The following is a 24,340-nucleotide window of genomic DNA, read 5'->3' on the forward strand; positions in this document are numbered from 1 at the left end:
ATCACCATATTCTGTGTGTGTGTGTGTGTGTGTGTGTGTGTGTGTGTGTGTGTGTGTGTGTGTGTGTGTGTGTGTGTGTGTGTGTGTGTGTGTGTGTGTGTCAGTCAAGGACGTGTCAGTGTATCATTGGGATGGAATCATGTTCATAGATGCAGTTAACTAATGGGAATATTGTTTAGCTGATTCTGGTTTGTTTTGGTGCACATTAATTAATCAATTATTTATTTTCATATTTGCGGACCCCTTTGCATCACTTCGCGGCCCCCAGGGGTCCCCGGCCCCCACTTTGAAAACAACTGGCCTAGGAACCTTGCGATCTTGTTCCTGTTCCTGTACGGACGTAACAACAACAGGACAGCCGAAAAGATGGCGTTCAATTTTGGCGGCGCTGCCGCAACAAATCCTGCTAGTAAGATATTTAATTCAAATACTTAAGACATTTTTCTACATGTGAACGTGAGAGAGTTGTATGTTTCTTATTCGCGGTATTTAAACAAATATTTGAAGTTGTCGACTGGATCGGGTCCACCTGCTCCAATATGGGATAGCTAGCATGGGTAGCAGCTACTGTATTCAGAAAGACTGGATAAGACCACAGAGGGGCTGTGATAAGACTCCTAGAATCTCTGGTAGCCTACAGACGCTAGCACATTAGAAGCACCAGACCTGTCTAAGCATAAACATAACCGTTTTGTTGTGTAGGGTACTGCTTTTCTCTAGATTATGATGCTCTATACTTTCTCCAGTGGGCACCATTTCCTGGAACATCGTGTCGGTGGATTCACCATAGCCTGTGACTTTTCAGACGTGATGTTGACTATTCTAAACGGCTAACGTGATTGTCTGCAGTAGCCTAGTTCTTATAATGACATGCCATGCGATACATGTTCTTTGTAAATTAAAGGCAATTATTTCAAGAATTACTCGGGTTACAACAACCGGTAGATATTTACATTATTGGGGTTGCTGTGGGGTTGGCATTATGTGAGTGTAGTTTCAAATTCAAAGAACTCGTGACCAATTCCTGTCAAACTGTGGGAATTGTTGTTTACCCCTTCCACGCACGCTTTTGGCCTTCCATTTGCATCCCATGGTGTTCGTTCATGACTTTAACATTTCACATTTAATTTTATCATCATTCAAGGCACCTCAGGATTTTCATTTGGTTCATTCGCTGCCAAAACAACAGCTCCCACCGCATTTGGTTTCGGTGCTCCCACAACAACCACAGCTTCCACTGGATTTGGTAGTAAGTGCATGTCTCTTTCCATCCCCATCCACGTACAAGAGCTCAATTCCATTTCATTTGCAAGTTTGTTCTCATTCCGTTATTAGATGCGAAACGGTTGCACGTTTATGGTTCGAACCGAGGCAACATGTCAGGCTTGTGTTTACATCATCAAGTCACAATCCAATTACATTTTTAAGATATTGTACCAGCCTTATACACATAGTGTATCTTTCATCTGCCTGCTTAGATAGGCTACATTTTTAGATACTCCAGTGGAGTCACTTTTACCAAATGACTTTAATGACATTTCATCACTTTGACAGAACTGCCTTCCACCCCTTAAAGATCCAATCTTAGACATAAAGTGGCTTGCACTCTGCATGTAGAATTTAAAGTTATTACAGTGCATTACATTTAGCAGACACCTTTGACCAAAGCGATTTACAAGGAGGAAATTCAAGCAAGTACAGAGTAAGGCATCACCGCAGCAGAGTACAGCAGTATACAAGTAATTAGTAGCAAAATGTAGATAATAAACAAAGACATCTAGGCGCAGTGTACAGTCGCAACACTGACAGCATTGTCCAACACCTGGTGATGGACATCATGATTGGTAAACTGGATTTAAAAAAAAACAGATTGCTTTTGGTTCTAGCTGATAGAATGCCTGGTTGAATAGGTTAATTCACGCTCTAACTATATGAATGTATTCGATTATTAATCAGTGGGTACTTTCTGAATTGCAGATTTTGGGACAGGCGGTGGCTTTGGTGGCTTTGGTGGAGCTGCTGCTACTACCACTACTGCGTCATCGGGATTCAGCTTTGGTGCCCCCACCACAGGTGAGGCTCTTTTTCTATTGCATTATGCCTCTAGCCCCACAGTATACCACTTAGATTGCAATAAAGAGATTATATGCAGCACATCACAAAACATCATGATGTCTTTTTAACACCCAATGTGTGTAAACCCATGTTGCCGTTGATGTGAAAGAGTCATTTTTAGGTGTGACACCTTTTTGGATTATCTAGTCTGAAAAGCAGTTAGCAATCTACTATACTAATACTAAATTGTAGCATTGGATTTTGGGAATAACCTTCACGTGTTGCTTGAAGTTCGTGTTTGTTTATTAATTGTTTGCTGGCCCCTTTGCCTTCTGGTTTGCCATATGCTGTTTTTGAACATGTATACAAGGAGAAGCTTGTTCCTTGTAGCCAACTGGTTATGTGTACCATAGAATTTTTGTGAAAGAGATTAGGTGGTTTAAAGTCTGTACTTTTGTCAGCTAGTAATCAATGGCAAATTGGAGCGGGTCAACTATCTACAACATGCAAAAGGAAAAAGCCATCAACACATCCACTGTTTTAGCTCATACAATGTTCCCAAATCTATTTGTTGATATATTGCCCTAAATATTAAAAAAAAAAAATACAATTTCTTCATCATGCACTATAAAAGGTCAAAGACAAACGTGTGAATGCATGTATTTTGGGAACCATAATTGTTAATGTGCTGACAACTTTTTCTCTTTTTAAAACGGTTTAACTTCTTTGATACAGCACCCATTTCAGAAAGGCTTTTCATTTATTAATAATGGTCACTCACGCATCCGGCATGGGGTAGTTTTCGTTGGCTATAATAACATTACACTACACTAACTTTGCTTTTTCTTTGTCTCTCTTTCTGTCTTCCTTTTCTCTCTTTTTTCCGTGCTGGCCTGCGGGGCAGGATTTGGGGGGCTGGGTCCAGTCAGCACCACGGCTGGGGGGTTTAGTTTTGGGGGGTTCGGGATTAATCCCAACCCAGCAGCCATCAACTTTAACGTGGGGGGCTTTGGGGCCCCCGCCACCTCTGCCACCGTTTTCAATTTTGGCAATAGCATTGCTAGTGCAGGTAGAAATTTATATTTCAGATTTTGTCTCTCCCACCAGTCAGTCCACCTGTTCAAATCATTCTGCCTTCATTTGTGTCCTGCACGCAACTGGACTTTTTTTTTTTACTGATTTTTTTTCCCGTAGTGGTGGTCGTCGTGGGCTCATTCCATCCCAATAGTTATATTATCCACAAATCATCGAAGTTACAGTATAATCCAAATCCATCTTGCATCTATTCAATTCCTTGTGTCATTGTGATGCACGATCATTGGCATGTACACTAAAGACTTAGACTTATGCTTTGGGCTTGAGCGCAGATAAAGAATAGGCTACTCTTTTTTCCACGCAGCAGGATATTTTTATGTGTGGATATTTTTTTCTCTTGTTTTTCTCTTGTTTTTAAAGCGTGCTGTTTGATATGTGGGTTTTAAAAATCTGCTTACGTGGAAACTACAGAGGGCCAAAACCAATGTTAGTAGGAGAAAAAAATATCCTCATTTAAAAATGCCCTGCTACGTGGAAACAGCTCCTTAGACTCTTGAAGCAAAAACTTCTCATTGGACCAACTGTAGGATATATTATAGTCAGCCTTATTGATTTATCTTGGTTAGTTAACCCTGAGAAAATGGCAAGCCTAATCGCTACAAGCCCTCTGTGGTTTTCTTTTACGTAGCATTCATGGCCCAAAGACTTAAGATTTAAAAAAAAAAAGTTTGCTTACCTGGTTTGTTATTTAGGTATTTTGTGTGGGTGTGACTGTGAGTGTGTAATGTATTAAATGCTTGCGCGTGATTGTTTTTTGAATCACTATTTTCACAACCCTCCATCTCCATAGTGTTGATACATATAAACACTGCATCCTACCCTTCCAACCACCCACCCACACCGGCCTTCACTGCTTACCGTAGCCCACCCAGCATCACTTACGAATGTATGTTGCGACAGGCACTTTCGGAGCATTCGGGACCACCAACACATCTGCCGCACCTGAGTCAACATTTAGCTTTGCCACACCCTCAAACACTGGAGGTGGGGGTTGCGTGTGTGTGTATGTGTGTGTGTGTGTGTGTGTGTATTTGTGTGTGTGTCTGCATGCAAGACTGTTTGCGAACCTTTCTAATGAAAAAAAAAAAACACATTTAGATGGTACAGTCAGCTGAACATTCCACGAATCCCTGTTGGAAATGATTTAATTCCAACTGTATGATCCTTTTCATATCCCATTTCCTCTGTATTTCTGAGCTGGTGTTGAGTCTCCGCTCAGAACTGATTTTATTTTTGTTTCTCTTGCACTCTCAGCATCTACCACCAGGGGGTGCTATATATATATATGTTTGTATGTTTTAAAATAAGCACTGTTTTTTGCTGTGGTGCTAGGCGGGCTGTTTGGGAATACCCAGAACAAGGGCTTTGGGTTCTCCTCGGGGCTTGGAACTGCGGCTCCCGGCGCCACAGGCTTTGGCACCGGCCTGACAGGAGCTGGAGGGCTGGGCTTTGGAGGCTTCAACCTCCAACCGGCACAGCAGCAACAGCAAGGTGAGAAGTAGTTATAGAAATAACGATACAAGTTCAAACGCGCTTTACTGGGGTCCGTTTCTCGATTCTTGTCGTTGCTAACCATCTTAAGACCGTCTTAAGACCGTCTTACTGTTACCTTAGATTTAGTGGTGAGCGTCGCTGTCGAGAGAGAGAGTTGAGTCGCTCTTACGAAGGACGTTGCCACCGTCGTTAGCGAAGACGCTTTCGAGATACGGACCCCTGGTCAAGTGTACACTCATCTGATTGTTTTGTCTCAGTGAACAATCAAGAACGAGAACGTGAAATGTTAAAAACTATGGATTGATCGATATGCATAAACCTCTAGTGTGTGCGTTTTTTTGTTGTTGTTGTTGTTGTTGTTGTTGTTGTTGTTTAGCTTTTACACCTTTATTTAGAAACTTTTGCGATGGAGTGTGAAATGAGAGTGAAAGCAATATGGAGCAAGAGATGGGGAAGGATTGGTAAATGACCCTGGGTCTTTCGAAATTCGGACTTGCATCCCCGGATATACGGTATGGCGTTAGCCCATGTCGTCCCCTGGTAAACAAACTTCTTTCTGATTGTGTGTGTGTGTGCGCGCGTTTCCTAGGAGGTCTGTTTGGGCAGCCGGCGGCGCAGGCCCAGGCTTCGGCTCAGTCCAGCCAGCTGATCCACACGGCCAGTGCCCTGTCGGCGCCCACCCTGCTGGGGGACGAGCGCGATGCCATCCTGGCCAAGTGGAACCAGCTGCAGGCCTTCTGGGGCACGGGAAAAGGATTCTTCAACAACAACATACCGCCCGTCGACTTCACCCAGGAGAACCCCTTCTGCAGGTTCAAGGTAGAGCTCGATAACTCCTCAAACACACACACACACACACACACCTGTGCTCATGCTCCTGTGACTCCATAGCTCTCTCGCTCTCTCTCCCTCTCTCTCTCTTCCTTATTCTCTCTCTTCTTCATTCTCTCTCTCTCTCTCTCTCTGTCTGTCTGTCTGTCTGTCTGTCTGTCTGTCTCTCTCTCTCTCTCGCTCCTTCTCTCTCTCTCGCTCCTTCTCTCTCTCTCTCTCTCGCTCCTTCTCTCTCGCTCCTCCTCTCATTCTCTCTCTCTTTGGTGTGACTATCAGTCACCAGGGTTGTGTTGGGTGCTCTATGGTTCATGCCAACAAGCGGGGCTCCTTTAGAGTGGCAGTCAAAGCCCTATTGTGGTACCCCAGAGGGCCTGAGTTCAAGCTGTGGTGGGAGCATCTCCACTCCCTTCTTTTGCTAAATCTTATCTTGTCTGCCACACAAACACACAATTTCTGTTTTCCTTATCGTTCTTTTTTTTCCTTTTTCTATCTTTCAGTCGTTTTTTTCTCTCATGTGAGTACACAATTCCAAGCAGTGTTTGTCTCTTACTCACTCCCTCAACCCCTCAAATCTTTCTGTCTCTCACTGGCTGTCTCTCTCCCCCTCTCTCCCTTTCTCCCCCCTGCTCATTTTGAGAGAGTGTCTGGGCTGAGGTGTTTTTTCTGGCATTCACAAGGCTCAGTTGACCCTGAGAAGTCGCATGAGGAGTCTGGAAAGTTTCAAAAATGGCGATGCTAAACTAGGCACGAAATATCTTGGCATTTATGAGAATATTTGTAACTGCCTTTTTATGTGTTGAGGATTGGTTACTGTGGTCCAAGTGAAATAGGCCATCTAAGTGTGTATTGTATACACACAGACATTCTGCAGTGAAGGCTGTGGTCACTTGTAATATAATGATATAATGAACATGGTTTAATGAGCTTGCTGTGGCTTGTCCTTCAGTTTAATTAGTCTTGAACCTGCAGATGGATACGTCATCGTCACGGTTCATTTACTGTAGGAAATAAATAAGTATTTATTAGTATTTGTAATGGCTAACATTACATTATCTTCATCAGTCCTTTTTCACGGACCCCCTTTCAAGGGATCAAGGATCCTCAGGAGGTCCCTGGAGCCCAGTTTGAGAATCGTGTCTGTGTGTGTCTGTGTCTGTGTGTGTCTGTGTGTCTATGTGTGTGTGTGGCTGTGTAATATGTGCGGTGTGTGTGTGTCCTCAGGCCGTGGGCTACAGCTGTACCCCGGGCAGTAAGGACGAGGACGGGCTGCTGGTGCTGGTGGTGAATAAGAAGGAGGCTGATGTCCGGGCGCAGCAGCAGCAGCTGGTGGAGTCGCTGCACAAGGTGCTGGGAGGCAACCAGAACCTCAGTGTCAACGTGGAGGGAGTCAAGACACTGCCGGACGACCAGTGAGTGGCACGCCCCTCTGTCTCTGCTACTGTTTTCAGGACAGCACACCTGCATACCCCACCCACTCTGTCTGTATCTCAAGTGTTTTACAAAATGTAGTAAATGTAGTTCTTTAATTCTTTCTTTCTTCTTTCTGTCTTTCTTTCTTTCCTTCCTCCCTTCCTTCAGGACGGAGGTGATCATCTATCTGCTGGAGCGTTACCCTAACGGCACGTCTAAGCGGGTGCCGGCGAGCACGCTGTTCAGCTTCGTGGAGCAGGCCAATATCAAGCCTCAGCTCCAGCAGCTGGGAATCCTCATGTCCCTCACGCGCACCGCACTCTCCCCCGCACAGCTAAAACAGCTGCTACAGAACCCGCCCGCAGGTCAGACAACGCCACTGCAGTTTTTCCCCCCACAATATCATTTTTCCAGAGTCGATAAAGTTTTTGTAGACTTTTCAAGAGTCTAAGTAGAGTGACTGCATTGGTCATGAAAGGAATGCGTGTAATTTAGTGACATAAGAGAGCGTACAGAATGGCAGCAGAAATCCGGCTTGTAGCCCACTTTATACTTGAAAAAAACGAGTACTTGCAGATCAATTATGTTAAGACTAAACTCTACTGTCTGAATTAACATTACACTGCTCTGCAATAATCATGCGTTTCTATGTTGTAGGTGTGGATCCAATCATATGGGAGCAAGCCAAAGTGGACAATCCTGAGCCAGAGAAGTAAGTGAATGAGATAAACATGCTTTGAAAAACTGTCTTTTACCAGTCCAGTGTAGTTGAGAACAGAGTGAATATTTAGCAACTTCATTAGAGTGTGAAACGGTAAGGTTTAAAATGCTTAGCAGGCCAGAGTTAGGACGGGCCCACACACCAGCACTGTAACAGGTATGAAAAAAACTTTGAAAGTGTATGTAGGCTTGTATGTCAATCACATCAGAAGCCAAAGGGTGCTCACATCGTCTACGCATCACTACGCCGCCATTATGAGTCAATGCATAGCAAAACACATCCTCTCAATTTTTGATACTTGACATCAAAAACACGTTTTCATTGAGTACTTGTGATACTTGTGCTGCTGTGGAGATGCAGTTTTGTTCTTAAAATAAATGCACATTAACGCATGTCAGCTGGTGGTGCTCATGTTGCCTATTTAAGTTCGTAATCGTGCCTCTGTTGGGCCTTTCAGGCCGACCAGAACGGAGCCGGTGCCGGTGCCCGCACCAGTTTCGTTTGGCACTTAAGTGCTTACAGTATCTGCGAACCGCCCTTGTTCATACCGGGCTCTGAACTTTTTCCACGTGTGACTGTGGCATTGCCGCCTAAAGGTCAGATTAGACTTCAGCAACTGCGAGCGTGAAAAGTCGCGTGGGAGTGGCCACGAACCAATTTTGTATTCATGCATCTGCGAGCTCTGCGAGGTCCGAGGTCTCGTTGCCAGCCACATTTGAAATTGCGCGATTAGGCTACTTTCACTACATTGTAAGCACTGCGGTCATTATTAAGCAATGTTGCTTTCTATCCCGGTTAGCTAGGTATTTTCACACAAATTGCAAAGGCAATGCAGTGGTATCATTATTTGACATACCCAGTCTGTTTTCACGAGCAGAAAATGCAAGCATGTAAAGACAGTTGGTTCTGCCGATGTGTGTTTACATTCGGTGGAGGAACGGTAGTAAAACCGCAGGCATTGTGCCACGAGTGTTCAACTGATGCATTGTTTGTTACTTAGCTTAGCTTCGTGTATTTACACACATTTACACACAAGGCATTAATAAAGTTTTTAACAGAATACAGCTCTGCTCTCGCAAATTACTGGCATTGCGCTGCCACAAGAACAGAACAAGGAAGTAGCGAGACGACCAATCATAGTGCCTTTTTGTCTGCGTACTCCGCGTCCGTCCGACGGATAGTTAGAATTTTTTCGAGGCGCTAGACGACGGGCGCAGAGCCTCTGAGAGGGGGGCGTGGACTCGCATAGACAGAAAACGGACGGACGCAGATTCTATGCGAGCGAAGCATAAATCTAGCTTAAGGCACCTGCAAAAAAGGGTGCTGAATGCCTGAACCCCTTTTAAGAAAAGCTGCCCTCAGCCTATAAAATCCTAAATATCTCAGCTTCTGAAGCACATAAAAATATGCACTAAGTTGCATTTAAACGCTAAGACCCTCATCTTTCATTAGAATGTGTTCATTCATCTCAAACAAGCAGAGATTTTTAATGAAGTTGTCTCTAATCTCATGAGCCTGAATGTTGCATAATGCAGCTCCAGGCGCCAGGGCCAATGTTGCGCAACGCAGCATCAGGTATCAATGGGTTAACCGGATCAACCTGCCAACGGCCACGCGGTTCGTATTGTGAACCAACTGTCCGGTTCGCGAACGCTAAAATCTGTGGCGTGAACACGACGGCCGATTCGCGATTAGGTGCGGGAACGGGCAACGGCACGGTTCTCAGTCGCCCTGAATGCGTTATGTGTGTATGTGCAGGTTGATCCCTGTGCCCATGGTGGGCTTCAAGGAGCTGCTCCGACGCCTGAAGATCCAAGATCAGATGACCAAACAGCACCAGACCAGAGTGGACGTAAGTCTACACACCTACAACTTACTCTCAACCTACTCTCTCTCTCTCTCTCTCTCTCTCTCTCTCTCTCTCTCTCTCTCTCTCTCTCTCTCTCTCTCTCTCTCTCTCTCTCTCTCTCTCTCTCTCTCTCTCTCTCTCTCTCTCTCTCTCTCATATCATGAACACTCACACACAGCATGCCCAGAACACAATCCCTTGCTCTTACTGTAGAGCCTGTAACAAAACTATATTGTGTATTAAATCTGTCTGAAAGGATATGAACTATCATGATACCTATGTCATACTTGCTTTGTTTACCAGATAATTGCCAGTGACGTGAGTGAGCTGCAGAAGAACCAAGCTACTACGGTGGCCAAGATCGCTCAGTACAAGAGGAAACTGATGGATTTGTCCCACAGAGTATTACAGGTAAGATGCTTATTTCATTGCCCCCTGCATACGCATGACGAGACCCCCTCCGTCTGTTTGTTGTGTTGTAGCCATTAGGAGTGCATTATGTACTGACTTCCCAGACCTCCTGGCCTCACATGCTTTTAAGTTTGACCATAGATATTGAACACCACATCTCACGGTCAGCATTTTGGCGTGGCCAGCGATGGGTGCCGCCATCTTGGTATGGGGTTACTATGGTTTTCACACCATCAGCTACGATGATGTTCTACCACCACCTGTAGGATGATTTGTGAATCGCTTTATCACCAATTGATGTTCGTGCAAGCAGTGTTACCACTTAACATAGTTCTAGATGGCTGTGATCAACTTGAGACCTTCATGCCAGTAAGACAGGGAATGTGACATCTAGTTTTCTATATCGATGAAATGCGACAGGCATTCGTTGCATTAGCTGATCATAATTGACACGACTCGCACGCACACACACACACACACCTCATATCTGTGTGCATGTGTGGCTAGTTCCATGCAGCACTTCTCACATAGGGCTTTCAGGCCGACCAGATCGGAGCCGGTGCCGGTGCCCACACCAGTTGTGTTCACTAAAGTGCTTATCTGCGAACCGCCCGTGTTCATACCGGGCACTGAACTTTTTCCGTTCGTGACTGTGTTACCCAGCCGGATGAACTTGCTGACGGCCACGCTGTCGTCACGGTTCGCAGAGAAAAACCTAGTATTTTCCGGTTCCCGAACGCTAAAATATGTGGCGTGAACACGACAGCTGGTTCGCGATTAGGTGCGGGAACGGGCACCGGCACTGTTCTCAGTCGGCCTGAATGCGCTAACAGTGAATCCCCAAAGGTTTATTGTGCACGCTCACTCACTCACACTCACACACACTCTGACGTCCGCCTGCCTGCATGTGTGTGTGTCTGATTTCCAGGTGCTGATAAAGCAGGAGATCCAGAGGAAGAGTGGCTATGCCATCCAGGTGGATGAGGAACACCTCCGCGTGCAGCTGGACACCATCCAGTCAGAGCTCAACGCCCCCACGCAGTTCAAGGTCAGTAATGCTCTCTACCCCTTTCTCATGCACCATGGATCCTCATGGCTGAGGCGCGTGTCTCATGTATGGTTCGTTCATAGGGAGATTAACCTGCCTCACCTCACACCTCTAAGGGCGCGATCAGACCGCGATGCGCGTCCAGCTGATTTTTATCAATAGTGATCATACCGAGCGCGGATCCACTGCCCCTTTGAATGCGGTGACCAGGCAACGTAACGGCTGAACTGTCACTCGCAACGTAGCCTAATCGATGGTGTTTGTGTCATTAAATGTTGTGAAAATGTACACAAAATGCTTTGTCCATTCATCTATGTAAAATGGATAGAAGACAAGCTCTTCTCTTGCTCTCCTAACGTTGGATAGTGAATCTGATATGAATGTTGATAACGGTCTCCTATCGAACATCTGGAAATCCGCCGCGGATTTTCCGCCTTGAGTTGAACTTTTTTCAACTCGATCCGCTCAGCGCGCAGAGGCGGAGAATCCGCAATCCGTGTTGCACTGATCTTAGGCGCGGAATCCGCTCATTTTCATTGACAAACAATAGAACACATCTGCGTCCGCAGATTTTACAGTATAAAGCCATTTTTTTTGTTCTATTCTTCTGGCTGATCATCTGTACAAGGTGGAATGTGGATTTTCCACCTGTCCGTCCCAGGCAGATTGACTAGAAAAAAGTTCAACTCAAGGCGGAAAATCCGCTTCACGCCACGGATGAATTTCCAGCTGTTCCGTAATCAATATTGACAACGTTTGAATTTTTGGCTGACTTCTGTTGGGTGAAATCGCAGCCTAAAGCAGGGACCACCCTACCCAGCAGGCCCCCTGCCCTGCCCTGCCCTGCCGTGTGTGTGTTTATGCGTGCATGTGTGTTTGTGCGTGCATGTGTGTGTGTGTGTGTGCGTGCATGTTTGTTTGTGCGTGTGACGTGTGACGTGTGTGTGTGTGTGTGTGCGCATGGACGTCTGTCTGTCTGTCTGTCTGTCTGTTTGTGTCCTCCCTTCTGCACTTCATTAGCCTCCCCCTCCTCCTTCCCATTCCTTTATGCTGCCCTACAAAGTCAAGGTGCAGTAACTACATATATTTGGTCAAAATTGAGTTTAATTGAGTCTTCATTACTCTACATTACTTACTTTATCTTGTGACAAAGCCTTATGGTCCAAATGTGTCCCGTTTAAGAGATGTTGCTATGTCAAATTTGCAGTAACTACAATATACACCCTAATACCAAGACTTTGAAGCAATTTTTCTCATTTTTGGTGTTGGCATAGCTCCTGCACTTTTCTTTTGTAGGGCAGAATCCATCTCTTCCCTCTCTTCCCCTCCCATCTATCTACACCTCCTATCCAAATCAGTCATCAAAACATCCTTGCCAGAGGATGGTCACGGAACCTCACATTATGACCCGGTTATCCCATCTATCTACACCTCCTATCTTCCCCAGCTCCCCATCTCCTCTTGTGCCCTTCCACTCCCCCTCCAGTCCTCCTCTTTCACTGCTGAGCACTGGCACTCTACCCCCAGTAACCCACACACACTTCAAAGTCATCCTTCCAGAGTCAATTCCTGATTCCCATTCCAACAAAGTGACCCATCCAGGGGTGCACTGCATTCCTCTACAGTTCTGTTGCTAATGACTTAGTTAATTAAATTACATGAGGTGTTTTCAATGTTGCTAACTGGTTAGCGAGGATGCTTTTGCGAAATGAGGTCCAGAGTTAGCACTATGATGACCAGTAAATTTGTTCTTTCTTTAAGCTGCCTCTTGGCAGTCCTGGAGTTTGTGGCAAAGAAAAGCTAAAATAAGGCAAAAAATTATTAAATTGTATAGATTTGTTAATAAGTTAGTGTTATTTTGTCTCCAGGGTCGACTGAACGAGCTGATGTCCCAGATCCGAATGCAGAACCACTTTGGTGCGGTGCGATCAGAGGAGCGCTACAGCGTGGACTCGGACCTGCTTCGGGAAATCAAACAGGTACGAGTAGTACGGGAAAGGGGGTACATTTTTTGTGTTTTTGGGGGGCTTTTCAAGCCGGCAAAGGACCCAGGCCAGAGATTGAATCCGAGTCGACCGCATAGCAGACGAGTGCCCTACCAGTAGGGCTGGAATGGGGGTAAATTGGACTCCAACTCTAGCACCTCCCGTCCTCCCCTTCTGCTTGTGGCCTTGTGATGTGAGGCAAGACATTACTGACTATAGACGTTTTTTGTTTAGTGTTTCACAAAAGCACAACTCAAATGTCATTCTCTCATTTGCAATCGGGATGTTGAATGGGTGAAAGCCGGAATGGGGGAAAGCCCCCCTACCCCCCCCCCCCCCCCCCAAAAAAAAAAATTGTCTGCTTAGGCTGACAGTGGGGAGAATTTGTTTTCTTCATGGCGGTGGGTAGCCAGGCAGTGCCCTCCCTCCCTAGTGATGCAACACCCTCAGTGTTGCTTCTAGTCAGGCCAGGAGCAGTACAAATATCGTTTCTGAGCTCCTGGAAATTCGGGAACTCCTCCCACTTTGTCGGGACGCATACAACCTCAACAATGCCGTTTGTTAATTCCCAATGTTAATTGTTATGCTCTTGGTCAGACGGAGTCTCAAAGAAGGTTGATAATCAGGCTAGGCGGTGGGTGCCAGCAAAGCACAGGGCTGGAAACAAAAGGAGAGGACGATAGGTACTATATTGACTTGGAGCCCAAGCAAAAATACTGAATCAAACAAAGATATCGCAAACCACGCCCAGACCACGAGCATGTGCTCAAGTTGGGTCTCCTAAGGGGGCGTTGTCCCCTACTTCTTCTTCTCTTTTTGAGGTGTTTGCGCAAGACGTGCGCTACCGCCATCTACAGCGCTAAGGGGACTTCATTGATTCTCAACCTCAGGACTCCGAAGGTCTCCTAACCGAAGGTCTCCTAAAGGGGCGTTCACCCGACATAAAGTGGATACCGGAAAAGAAACAAAATGACGCTTCTTGTTAGATCCAGCTTCTTTGGCCCAAGTGTGGGAGCAGCAGAGGAAGGGCTAATAAGGACACTGGGGAGAGTCAAGGACACTCTGTGGATGGGAGAACTTAAGGACACATGGGGTGAGGGGAGAAATAGGGAGACACCCAGGGATTAGCTGCCCTCACATGACCTTTGGCCTCTTTCTATGACCTGCTTCAATTTAAGCTCTTCTCTTCACGTCACTCGCGTCACTAATATGCAACAGCGTGTTAACCAGGGCTTGACACTGGCACCAGTCAACTGGCCAAAGGCTGATAAAACTTGGCTGTGGCTAGTAATAATTTCAGTCTCACTAGCCAATTTGGCAGGTAACTTATTCTCTGGTATGACATATGGTATGACTTTATTGTGCATTTTGCCCCTTGTGTATCAATGTTATGGTTAGTATTTACGAAGAAAAAGCACAGTTACTCAGTTTCTATTCTTGTCTTGTTACTTTAGCACCTCATTTTCTGAGGTTAGAAAAAAAAAAAACAATATAAAATATGTGGCTAGTAGAATAGCTGAATGGCTAGTAACTCGGGAAATCCACTAGCCACTGTGGCCGGTAAGTAAAAAAGTAAATGTCAAGCCCTGGAGTAAACTGGTGTGGTGTCAACTTGTGACACGCTGGAAGAGGCATGAAGACGTAGCCTGACTGATTTGAACAGTTCACAGAGATGAATGAATGTAAGTTCCTGTGGAGGATGATGAGGCTTGAAATGAGACTTGGTATAGCAAGGAACATTCAACATCAGCTTCCAGTCATAATAGTCAGAAATGCGGCATGGAAAGCAGTGCATGAACCTTTTGCTTACACGCTGTATGATTTTTGCTTATGAGTCCATTCTACGGAGCACCAAAAGGGATATGAAGAGCGAGAAAAGAAAACACAAGGGTCAAAGACGTCCAAAATGGCATTGTCATTCAGTGTAACGGATACCTTCTGCTCACTGTAAATGTAATAAACATGACTCTTTTTATTTATTTATTTTCTCAGTGAATTCATGAAAGCCTCGGCTGTCATCCACTCACTTGAAACAATTTAAAAATCATGTTTTTTTACAGTTACAGTCAGCAAAAGGTATCCGTTGCACTGAATGTCAGTTCCTTTTTGGACATCTTTGACCCCCAAGCATTTTATGTACACTACAAAACCTTCATCTGCGCATGAGAAACATTTTGTGTGCCCAAGTTTGCCCCATGTCCCCCATTTTTACCAATCTTGCTGGTGTCATGGTAAAATGATTGAGCCTATCCAAGCACAGAAAACTACCTCCTCAGACTTTCAGCAAATTGTTCAACAAGGTTGCAACATTACTTTTTTTTTAGTCGAAAAAAAACACAAGGCCCCGTCAGCCCAAAACCTGCCCGTTTGTGAGAGAGATGAAACAAATCTGTTTGTGTTTGTCTTCTTCGCAGCATCTGAAACAGCAGCAGGATGGTCTGAGTCACCTGATCGGCGTTATCAAAGACGACCTGGAGGACATCAAGCTCATCGAGCATGGCCTCCACGATAGTATGCACATCAGAGGGGGCAAGCTGAGCTGACCGAAACACACACACACACACACACACACACACACACACACACACACACACACACACACACACACACACACACACACACACACTTCTCTCTCTCACTTTCTCCCTCACATACATTCACACATGGACACACAAAATCTTTCTTGCGCGCGCGCGCACACACACACACACACACACACACACACACACACACACACACACACACACACAAGCAGTCATTTCTCTCTCTCATTCATTCTATCTTACTCTCTCTCTCTCTCTCTCTCTCTCCCTCACCCACACACACAGCCTCTCTCTGTGTCTTCTTCTCATTCTGTCTTTTATCTCTCTCTCTCTCTCTCTCTCTCTCTCTCTCTCTCTCTCTCTCTCTCTCTCTCTCTCTCTCTCGTTCACACACACTCCCCTACACCTTGAATATTCAGCTCTTCCACAATCTAATAGAATAAAAACTTTTGCTACTGTCACAAAATGCAGCCGTGTTGGTCAAGTGCCTTTGTGAAGTGTTTAGGTTGGAGCAGTGCTGCTGTCCAAGGATTACATAGCTATCAGATGTCATGTTTGGTCAGGATCAGATCAGTGTGAAGACGATGCATTTATTCTGAAATGGATTCGCCATGTATTGTATTGCATTCCAAAAAAACCCCTCTCTGACTATGAATGCAGCTCCATTTGTATATTAACGGAGGTTTATTTGGCATATACTTTCATACAGAGTTTTTTTTCTTCTTTTTTAAAATAAAGTCACAAGAAAATGCTTATTATGAGGCAGTGGTAACCCAGAGATGAAACATCATAGTTTCGCTATGATTATGCTGTATATACAATGTATTGCATTGGATTGTGTGTTTTTAGATAATGTCATTTTGGTAATGATGTCAATCTTGTTCAATAAAGATCAAAGAAAGCTTAAGATTTTTTTTCTGTTGTAATTATCATTTCATATCATTTATAACATCTCTCAGTAATTCATACAGCCTGGCAAGCCAGACTATACCATGAAAAATATATAGTCGGGCACATCCCGGTTTATAAAGCTGAGGGCCTGTGGGGGTCAGTGGCGGCTCAGTAGGGAAGCCTCTTAGGCAACCAGAAAGTTGCAGGTTCAAGCCCCGCTCTGTCCGACCCTCATCCATGTGTCTTTGAGCTAGATACTTAACCACAAATTGCTCCTGGTGGCAGGGTGGTACCCTGTGTGGAAGCCACAGCCACCAGTGTGTGAGTGTGAGTGTGAATGGGTGAATGTGAGACATGCATGTAAAGCGCTGTGTGTTCGAAGGAGTGGGAAATTGCTTTATAAATGCTTTCCATTCACTAACTGTTGTTCTTCTGCCTCTGCGTGCTATGATCAACCAGAGCAACTGTTACTACCCCACTCCAACGATGGAAGACATCATTTGCCATCCTCTTGTGTCTGACCTCCAACAGTGCAGCACTTCGTGTTCATTCGGCTATAATTGAAGAGTTTATTTGCGAAACGGTGTATCCTCCACCATTTTTGACTTTTGCATTTTATTATTTGAAACGACTGTTCAGAGGTCCCATCACCTATGTGTGATATCTTGCCATTCAAATATTTTGAGAACATTCTTTTTAAACCTATCTAAAATGCTTTTTGCAATCCAATCCAATGGAATGGCCACTACAAACATGTCAATTTCCCAGCATTCTACAAAATGAAGATGCATCGTTTTGCAAATAAACTCTTCAATTCATTTCCATTTATAAATCATTTCCAGTTTTTTCCATGAGAGGCAGTAGTAGTGTTGTGTCTATACACATCTGGAGATGCAGTATGTGTTAATCATTGGCGGCGAGTGTCCTCTGTCCAGACAAGTCCATTGTAGGACTTCTAGTTTCCAGGTCAATAGCTTAAATAACTTATATGTTGTAGAAAAATATAACAAAAAAGTCTAAATGAACATTGTTAGCCTTCTCGGGCCAAGCTTTACGTCTGAATGATGCCACAGTTTTTAGTGTTCCATGGTCCATAAGTCAGCAAAAATATATATACAAAGGTCGTCCTCAAGGGCACTCCAGAGAGTACCCTAGGTTTAGGAGGTTCCTTCGGTCTGTAAACCATGTAATGGAAAAGCCCCACATGGGCTATGGCTTTTTGGTTTTCTAAATGAATAAAGCCACACCATTTCTATTAGTAGCAGATTTAACAATTATGTAACTAAACAAGCTGAACTATTCACAAAACCATCCTCTTGGAATGTGGCGGGTGGTCCACCCAGTTGTCATTTGCGACCAAGTAAGTTGCGAACTTAGTAAGCAACGACGCTGTGGAGAGACGCACTCCTGGTCCGGTCCGGTCAGGGTGGAGCCGTGTCCTGGTGGCTGTTCATGTCGCTGTGTGTGCTGTCCACCAGGCGGAAGGCCTCCATGAACTCGTTGATGTCAATGCTGCCGTCCTTGTTGAAGTCGATGCTGTGGGCCAGGTCCTCTATGGCCGCGTCGCTGATGTCCATCTTCAGGTGGGAGCTCAGCAGCCGCCACGTCTGACGGAACTCGTCCAGGGAGATCAGACCTGTGGAAGCATTGATGGCGTTATATGCAATATAACAATATATAATAAATAGTAGCCTATGTATCAGCGTCCAGGGAGATCAGACCTGTGGAAGCATTGATGGCGTTATATATAATATAATAATATATAATAAATAGTAGCCTATGTATCAGCGTCCAGGGAGATCAGACCTGTGGAAGCATTGATGGCGTTATATGCAATATAGCAATATATAATAAATAGTAGCCTATGTATCAGCGTCCAGGGAGATCAGACCTGTGGAAGCATTGGAGACATTATTTTTGGGAAATTGAAGAAATAAAAAGAGGAAGCTGGATATCTGCTCCCTAGAAAATACCTCCATTATTGGGTGTAGGGCTCTGATTGTTCTGCAGCAAGTATGAGCCCTTGTTTTGTGTACTGTACTGTACTATGTGTCTGTGGGGTCAGACAGCAAGCATATTCCAGCTGTTAGCACATTCAGAAGAGCCTGTAGATATGCACGTAATGTGTAGTGCTTTGATAGACATTCAGTTAGGCTCATAAATATTTGGATATCAGTACAGTCCTCATCATTTTGGGCTCTATACTGCACCACAATTGGTTTGAATAAAACAAAGAAGATGTGCTTTAACTGTAGACTCTCAGCGTTAATTTGAGGATGTTTACACCCAGTCACATTAACAGTAAGAAAATACCCCAAGAATAAGCAGAAACTGAGACTGTTGAAGTAGAGGGTCTACCATAGCATCACCAGAGATAAAACCCAGCGCACAGAACATATAGCACATAAAGAAACTGTTGTAATTCCTGCACAGTTCACCTTAATTTGATGTACAGTATATACCCTCATATTAAAACTGAGAGTCTGCAGTTACTGTACCGTATAATACATACTGTTTGCTTCATTTCAAATCCATTGAGATGGTGTATAGAACCAAAAATGTGCATATGTCCTTATTTATTGGTACATGTCTACTTTTGTACACTTTTACAAGTTGATGAACCAATAAAATGATTCAGACATCCTTTGATTATTTCAAGGTTACTTAGTGTTCCTTTAAAATAATGGCTTTTATTTGTGTTGCATCTTATTTGGCATGGTCAAAGATGCCTTATTCTAGATTTGTTTTTTTTTTAAATATCGGTTTAATTGGAGGTAGCCTATCTATGTGACCGCTCACCCGAGTTGTCTGTGTCTATGATGCGGAAGATGGTCTCCAGGTTGGAATGATGTTTGTACAATGTCTCCAGCACGTTTGTATCTGCAACCTGTTGAATGGAGGCAACCACAGTTAACCACGGCCTCTCGTCACATATTAATTCAGGGTTTATACATAAAAATTCAGACACCCCATTTTCTGAAAATGGCCCATTTTAATTCAGTAACATAATATAGTTGGTATAAATGTCTGGACACTAGTTTATAAACTAGAGGGTATCATGTTGTAAAAAAATATCACCAAAATGCCTGGTACTAAGCAGGGTTGTGTTTCTCAAAAGCGTACTTGTTAACAACTTAACAACTTGGTGTGTGTGGGTGTGGGTGTGGGTGCGCGCATGCGTTTACCTCTTTGTTGGGCTTGGAGACAGCGAGTTCCCGGAACCATTCGTTGTAGTCCAGCATTCCATTCTTGGTGCTGCTGACCAGCTGAGAGCGCAGGACACGCCATGGCAACGCAAGGTGCAGCTTGTTCTCTAAGACCACGGCCCAGTCCTTCAGCGAGATGCAACCTACAATACAATAGAGGTGATTAGACACACCATTGACCCATTTAACCCAAGGCACCTGCAAAAAAGGTTGCTGAACCTTTTTAAGAGCCCTTTTTAAGAAAAGCTGCCCTCAGCCTAGAAAAACCTAACTATCTCAGCTTCTGAAGCACATAAAAATATGCACCAAGTTGCATTTAAAAGCTAAGACCCTGATCTTTCATTAGCATATGAAACAGATTATATAAAAACAGATTTTTAATAAAGTTGTCTCAAATCTTATGAGCCTGAATGTTGCGTAAAGCAGCTCCAGGCGCCAGGGCCAATGTTGCGCAACGCAACATCAGGCATCAATGGGTTAATGAAGGAAAAGAAAATGCACATCTGTCTCAAAAAAGTTTTGGATGCAGGATTAGCCAAGTCAAATGAAAAATGGAAATAAAGTCCCCGTAAAGCTCCCGTTTCTCTTATTTTAATGTGACGTTCGTGTCAAGGGCATGATGCCGAGATGCTACCAGTGGCGTGCGCGGACATTTTGGGGGGCATGAGAAACCTCACCTGCTCTACTAGGCTATAGATGCTATATATTATATCGGGCATTATTGTCACATGCTTTTGATCATTTGTGGATCATGTCAACATGGACCACAGTACATTGTGATAAAACACAAGTTTTTTTAACTTTCAAAAATGGCATTTTTTTTGTCTGGCGGGGCAAAGGGGCAAGTGCTTTAGCACTACCTCATCCCTATCTGTGCACGCCTATGGATATTACCATAACGTGCAACATTCCACCGATGGGATGGAACACCTCTCTATTCGGTGAAAAACATTTGCTACCATACACCTAGAATACTACTGCAACACACAGACACACATACACAGACTTTATTAAGACATAATGACTTTTGGTCATTACCATTCTGGTAACAAACTTATTATAGGGGCCTTGTCAAGGAGGGGATACACTGTTTCTTTATGTGTGTACAGTATATCTATGCATACTTGCCGTTCCTATCAAATACACCACAAACAAATAAATGGCTACGGTTAAACTAAACACTTACAAAACGTTTCACATTCACCGTCATATTTCCTTCACTTCAGTGGTGTAGTCTACGTACAATGCGGGTATACGGAGTATACCCACTTCTAAATTTCAGGGATTTCAGTATACCCACTTAAAATTGATTGATCCATTGTTTTGGATAGCACAAATATATACAGTATACCCACGTCAAAAAATGCTCAAATATACAGTATACCCACCATAGAAAAGTAGACTACAGCACTGCTTCACTTCACATACATTAAATTGCATCCGGCCACAAGGTGGCATGATGCCCTCTTAGCTAAGCATAATAGACCTAATAGACGGCAGGAGCGCGCACTGCCAGACAGAAGAATTGCAGACATTTTGTGTGCCTGATTTATTGTGGCATTTCTACAAGAGGCATGTAGCGTGTGTGTCTGAGTAATGTGGTTATTAAATCTTTAAGTCGGTGCTTCGGATCTACTCTCCACAGCACAGGTACGGTAGCAGCCAGGGCAGTAGGATATGTTGAGGTTACCAGCAGGGGCAATGTTACCTTTGCCCCCCAGGGCCCAGGACAAATCATCTGAAACAACCCCCCCCCACACACACACCAATACATACAATGTCATGAGAACCCAATTCTGCCCCCCCCCCAGCTTCCTTGGTTACCTGTGTTGTCTGGGTCGTGCTCCTGAAAGGCACTGATGAGGTCGGACTTATGGGCGAAGAGCTGCTGCCTCAGGGCACGCATTGCTGAACGCTCCGTCCTTCCCACACTGCACACACACAGACAGACACACACACACACACACACACACACACACACACACACACACACACACACACACACACACACACACACACACACACACACACGCACACACACGCACACAGAAATACAACACAAGAGTGTGCAAATCTATCTGGGCCTTTTTGTCACAAAAAGGAGACAATATTATGTAAGGGTTAACGTTCGGCGAGAAGGTCGCTACCGTGGAATAGCAGCACGACAGAGAGAATCTTTAGACCCCGACGCGGAGCGGAGGGGTCTTGTTCTCTCTGAAGTGCTGCTATTCCACAAAGCGACCGACTCGCCGAAAGTTAACCCGCTTATTATATGGATATACTTAAATGATTCACACATGGCGGGGGACATTTCTTTAGACCTATTTAATGTTAAGATTGTTGCTGCGCAAAACAAAACAGTGCCGTTGTGGAACACCGCTAGGCAACAGCTAGGTAGCCAGGACAACAGGTGTTGTCTATCACAGCAGCTGATTAGAGTGACAAAAGACCGGACCCCCTGCGGAGTGATATGAAACATTCGCTTTAGCCACTGACTTGTATACAAGCCAGTGGCTTTAGCAGTGAACGTCTTGTTTCCATTGACAGCGGTAGCCAGGACAACGGGTGCTGTCTATCACAGCAGCTGATTAGAGTCTTGTTGAAAAGTCGCTTTAGCAGTGAAAAGTCTTGTTGCCATTGACAGCGGTCTGTTATAGACCAACCCGTCCGTTATCGAAAAATAACAGACGTCCGAACGTTGGGGAGCCCCGTTGAAATGAATGGAGCATTCGACAGATGACGTCACAACCATATAATAAAATATTATAATACAATTCTGATATTATAAATGATATAGAGATGAACGTGTATGTAAAAACAATTACTATCAAATGATATATACAGTATACGAATAAATAAATATTGATCTGTAAGAAGAAAATGTTTATGAAAAGTTACCAATTCTAAAATAAATGCATATTAAAAGGTATTTGTTTCGCCCTAAAATATGACTCAAATCTTCACCCTCTGGCAACACCGTCTGGACCCACCATGTGCCCAAGAGAGCTCCACTGCTATGAGCCCGTTACCAGAGAGAGTAGAGAGAGAGAGGTTCCGTTGACCCATTGTTTCCGGGTTCTATTATTGCAAGGGGGAGGGTGGGGAATCCCCCTTTAGGCAGACCTAGGCATACCTAAGGACTGTTCTATTCAATGCTAGGAGTATTATGATACGCCCCTTTAGGCAGACCGGAACCTGGTCATGTTAGGTGCCCATAGCAACCTATTACATTGGCATATCTCTATATACTTAAAGCATCTCTGCCGTTACTGTACCTCTGCCTGAGTGTGAGGTCCAGAGTGGTGCGCGTGGCCTGGTACTGGACCATATGGGGCACCAGGTCGGGCCCCAGTCTGATGTAGGCCCCCCTGTTGCTGCCCTCCTCATAGTAGTTGGAGGCCGAGAAGATGGTCAGGACCTGGAGAAGTCAACAGGTGGAGGAGGAGGGGTGAGATATTAGTTGGGCATGTTACTCTAAAAAATGTAATGCATTGCTGATTACATTTACATTACTGTCTTTTCAATGAAATTCCCAGTGGTGCAGTCTACATAGAACGCAGGTATACGCGGTATACCCACAAAATTTCAGGAATTTCAGTATACCCACTTATAATTGATTGATGCATTATTTACAATAGCACAAATATATACAGTATACCCACCACGAAAAAAGTAGACTACACCACTGGTAATTCCTTACACTACAGTATTAGTATGTTTAAAATGAAAGGCATTGCATTACTTTTGCATCACTTAACTCTCACCAAAATGACTAAACATGGATCTGGCAGTTTACATGACTCGTTCACCTCCCATTCAAGAGGTGTTTCGGCAGCATGCAGACTAAATACAGTTTGTAGTAGCCGGTTCAGGAATAGCTTCTTTCTGACCCACCACACTTACAGTAAAATGTGTGGCAACTTAAGTTACTAGCATTGTAACTAGTACGTAGGCCTATACATTACGGTTTCCCCCCCTGTAATGACTTTCATTACTTAGTTACAACAAAAAGTAATGCAATGCAGTGATTTATTACTTTTGCAATGTGTTACCCCCAACACTGTCTCCCAGTGTTACTCTATGATAGTTTTACATAAAGAGGAGGCAGTAGAAGAGGGTAGAAAAGAAATGCTTTCTTGCGCAGAAAAATTAAGGCCGCACACTCCTGTCTTGCCGATGCAGATATTTTATGTATTGAAAAAACGTTCAGCCATCCAGGTCTGCTGGCTGAAACGTTTCAGTAAAAAAAAACTACAGCAGCAACAGAAGTGTGCGCGGCCTTCATTTTTTTGTACAAAATCAGCACCTCAAAACCCCTCAAAAATGTGATGCATTTGCTACCCTCTTCTACTACTTCCCTCGGCAGTTGTGTGAGATCTCACATGTTTTTCTCTTCTTTATTATCAAGTATGTTTTGTGTATAATTTGGTACTTGAGAGAACACATACCCTTCCTGCACCTTATATTATCTACAAACAGGCTTGTACGAAATTCCGAATGGACAGAATTTCAATTCAAAGTAATCCCATAATACGAACACTAGGTGGTGGTGTTGTATGTACTTTCAATGGGTGGTGTAGATTAAATTCAAAGAAATTCAAGGTAATGACGCCACCTAGTGTTCGTATTATGTCATTACTTTGAATTGAAATTCACTCAATTCGGAATTTCGTACAAGCCTGTCTACAAGGTACCCTAACCCTAACTGTGAAACTAAAAACTTAAACCGGTGCACTCACTCTGTGGTTGTGGCAGAAGTTATCGGAGTGTTTTGATATATAATTTGGTGCTTTTATTATTA

At 44.2% G+C, this 24,340-nt stretch overlaps 2 protein-coding genes across 2 annotated transcripts in view; one reads left to right on the forward strand and one right to left on the reverse strand.

The window, feature by feature from the left end:
- The first annotated feature begins 342 nt into the window (after nt 1-342).
- Nucleotides 343-16,349, forward strand: nup54 (nucleoporin 54). The gene is made up of 13 exons (XM_063210692.1): nt 343-409; nt 1,145-1,249; nt 1,978-2,073; nt 4,483-4,641; nt 5,234-5,463; nt 6,697-6,884; nt 7,054-7,250; nt 7,543-7,597; nt 9,365-9,458; nt 9,759-9,866; nt 10,795-10,914; nt 12,783-12,893; nt 15,314-16,349. Exons 1-13 carry the CDS (start codon nt 367-369, stop codon nt 15,440-15,442), a joined length of 1,635 nt encoding a protein of 544 aa, XP_063066762.1. The 5' UTR covers nt 343-366; the 3' UTR covers nt 15,443-16,349.
- Nucleotides 16,098-24,340, reverse strand: part of LOC134457760 (serine/threonine-protein phosphatase with EF-hands 2-like) — a 32,316-nt gene continuing 24,073 nt past the window's right edge. Inside the window, exons 12-16 of the mRNA XM_063209733.1 lie at nt 22,815-22,957; nt 21,364-21,470; nt 19,519-19,682; nt 19,133-19,220; nt 16,098-17,969 (exon numbers count right to left, since the gene is read on the reverse strand). Of these exons, the coding sequence (XP_063065803.1) occupies nt 17,755-17,969; nt 19,133-19,220; nt 19,519-19,682; nt 21,364-21,470; nt 22,815-22,957 (717 nt within the window). The 3' untranslated portion in view covers nt 16,098-17,754. The remainder of the gene's footprint in view (nt 17,970-19,132; nt 19,221-19,518; nt 19,683-21,363; nt 21,471-22,814; nt 22,958-24,340) is intronic.

This window comes from Engraulis encrasicolus, chromosome 11, assembly GCF_034702125.1.
Source record: "Engraulis encrasicolus isolate BLACKSEA-1 chromosome 11, IST_EnEncr_1.0, whole genome shotgun sequence".
Lineage (NCBI taxonomy): Eukaryota > Metazoa > Chordata > Actinopteri > Clupeiformes > Engraulidae > Engraulis > Engraulis encrasicolus.

What these genes read in the sequence shown, in the direction of transcription:
- nup54 (XM_063210692.1), top strand. Translation starts at nt 367, where the DNA reads ATGGCGTTCAATTTTGGCGGCGCTGCCGCAACAAATCCTGCTA. An exon ending in GCTACAGAACCCGCCCGCAG is followed by an intron (nt 7,251 to 7,542) that starts GTCAGACAACGC and finishes TCTATGTTGTAG; the next exon opens with GTGTGGATCCAATCATATGG. An exon ending in AGCACCAGACCAGAGTGGAC is followed by an intron (nt 9,459 to 9,758) that starts GTAAGTCTACAC and finishes TTTGTTTACCAG; the next exon opens with ATAATTGCCAGTGACGTGAG.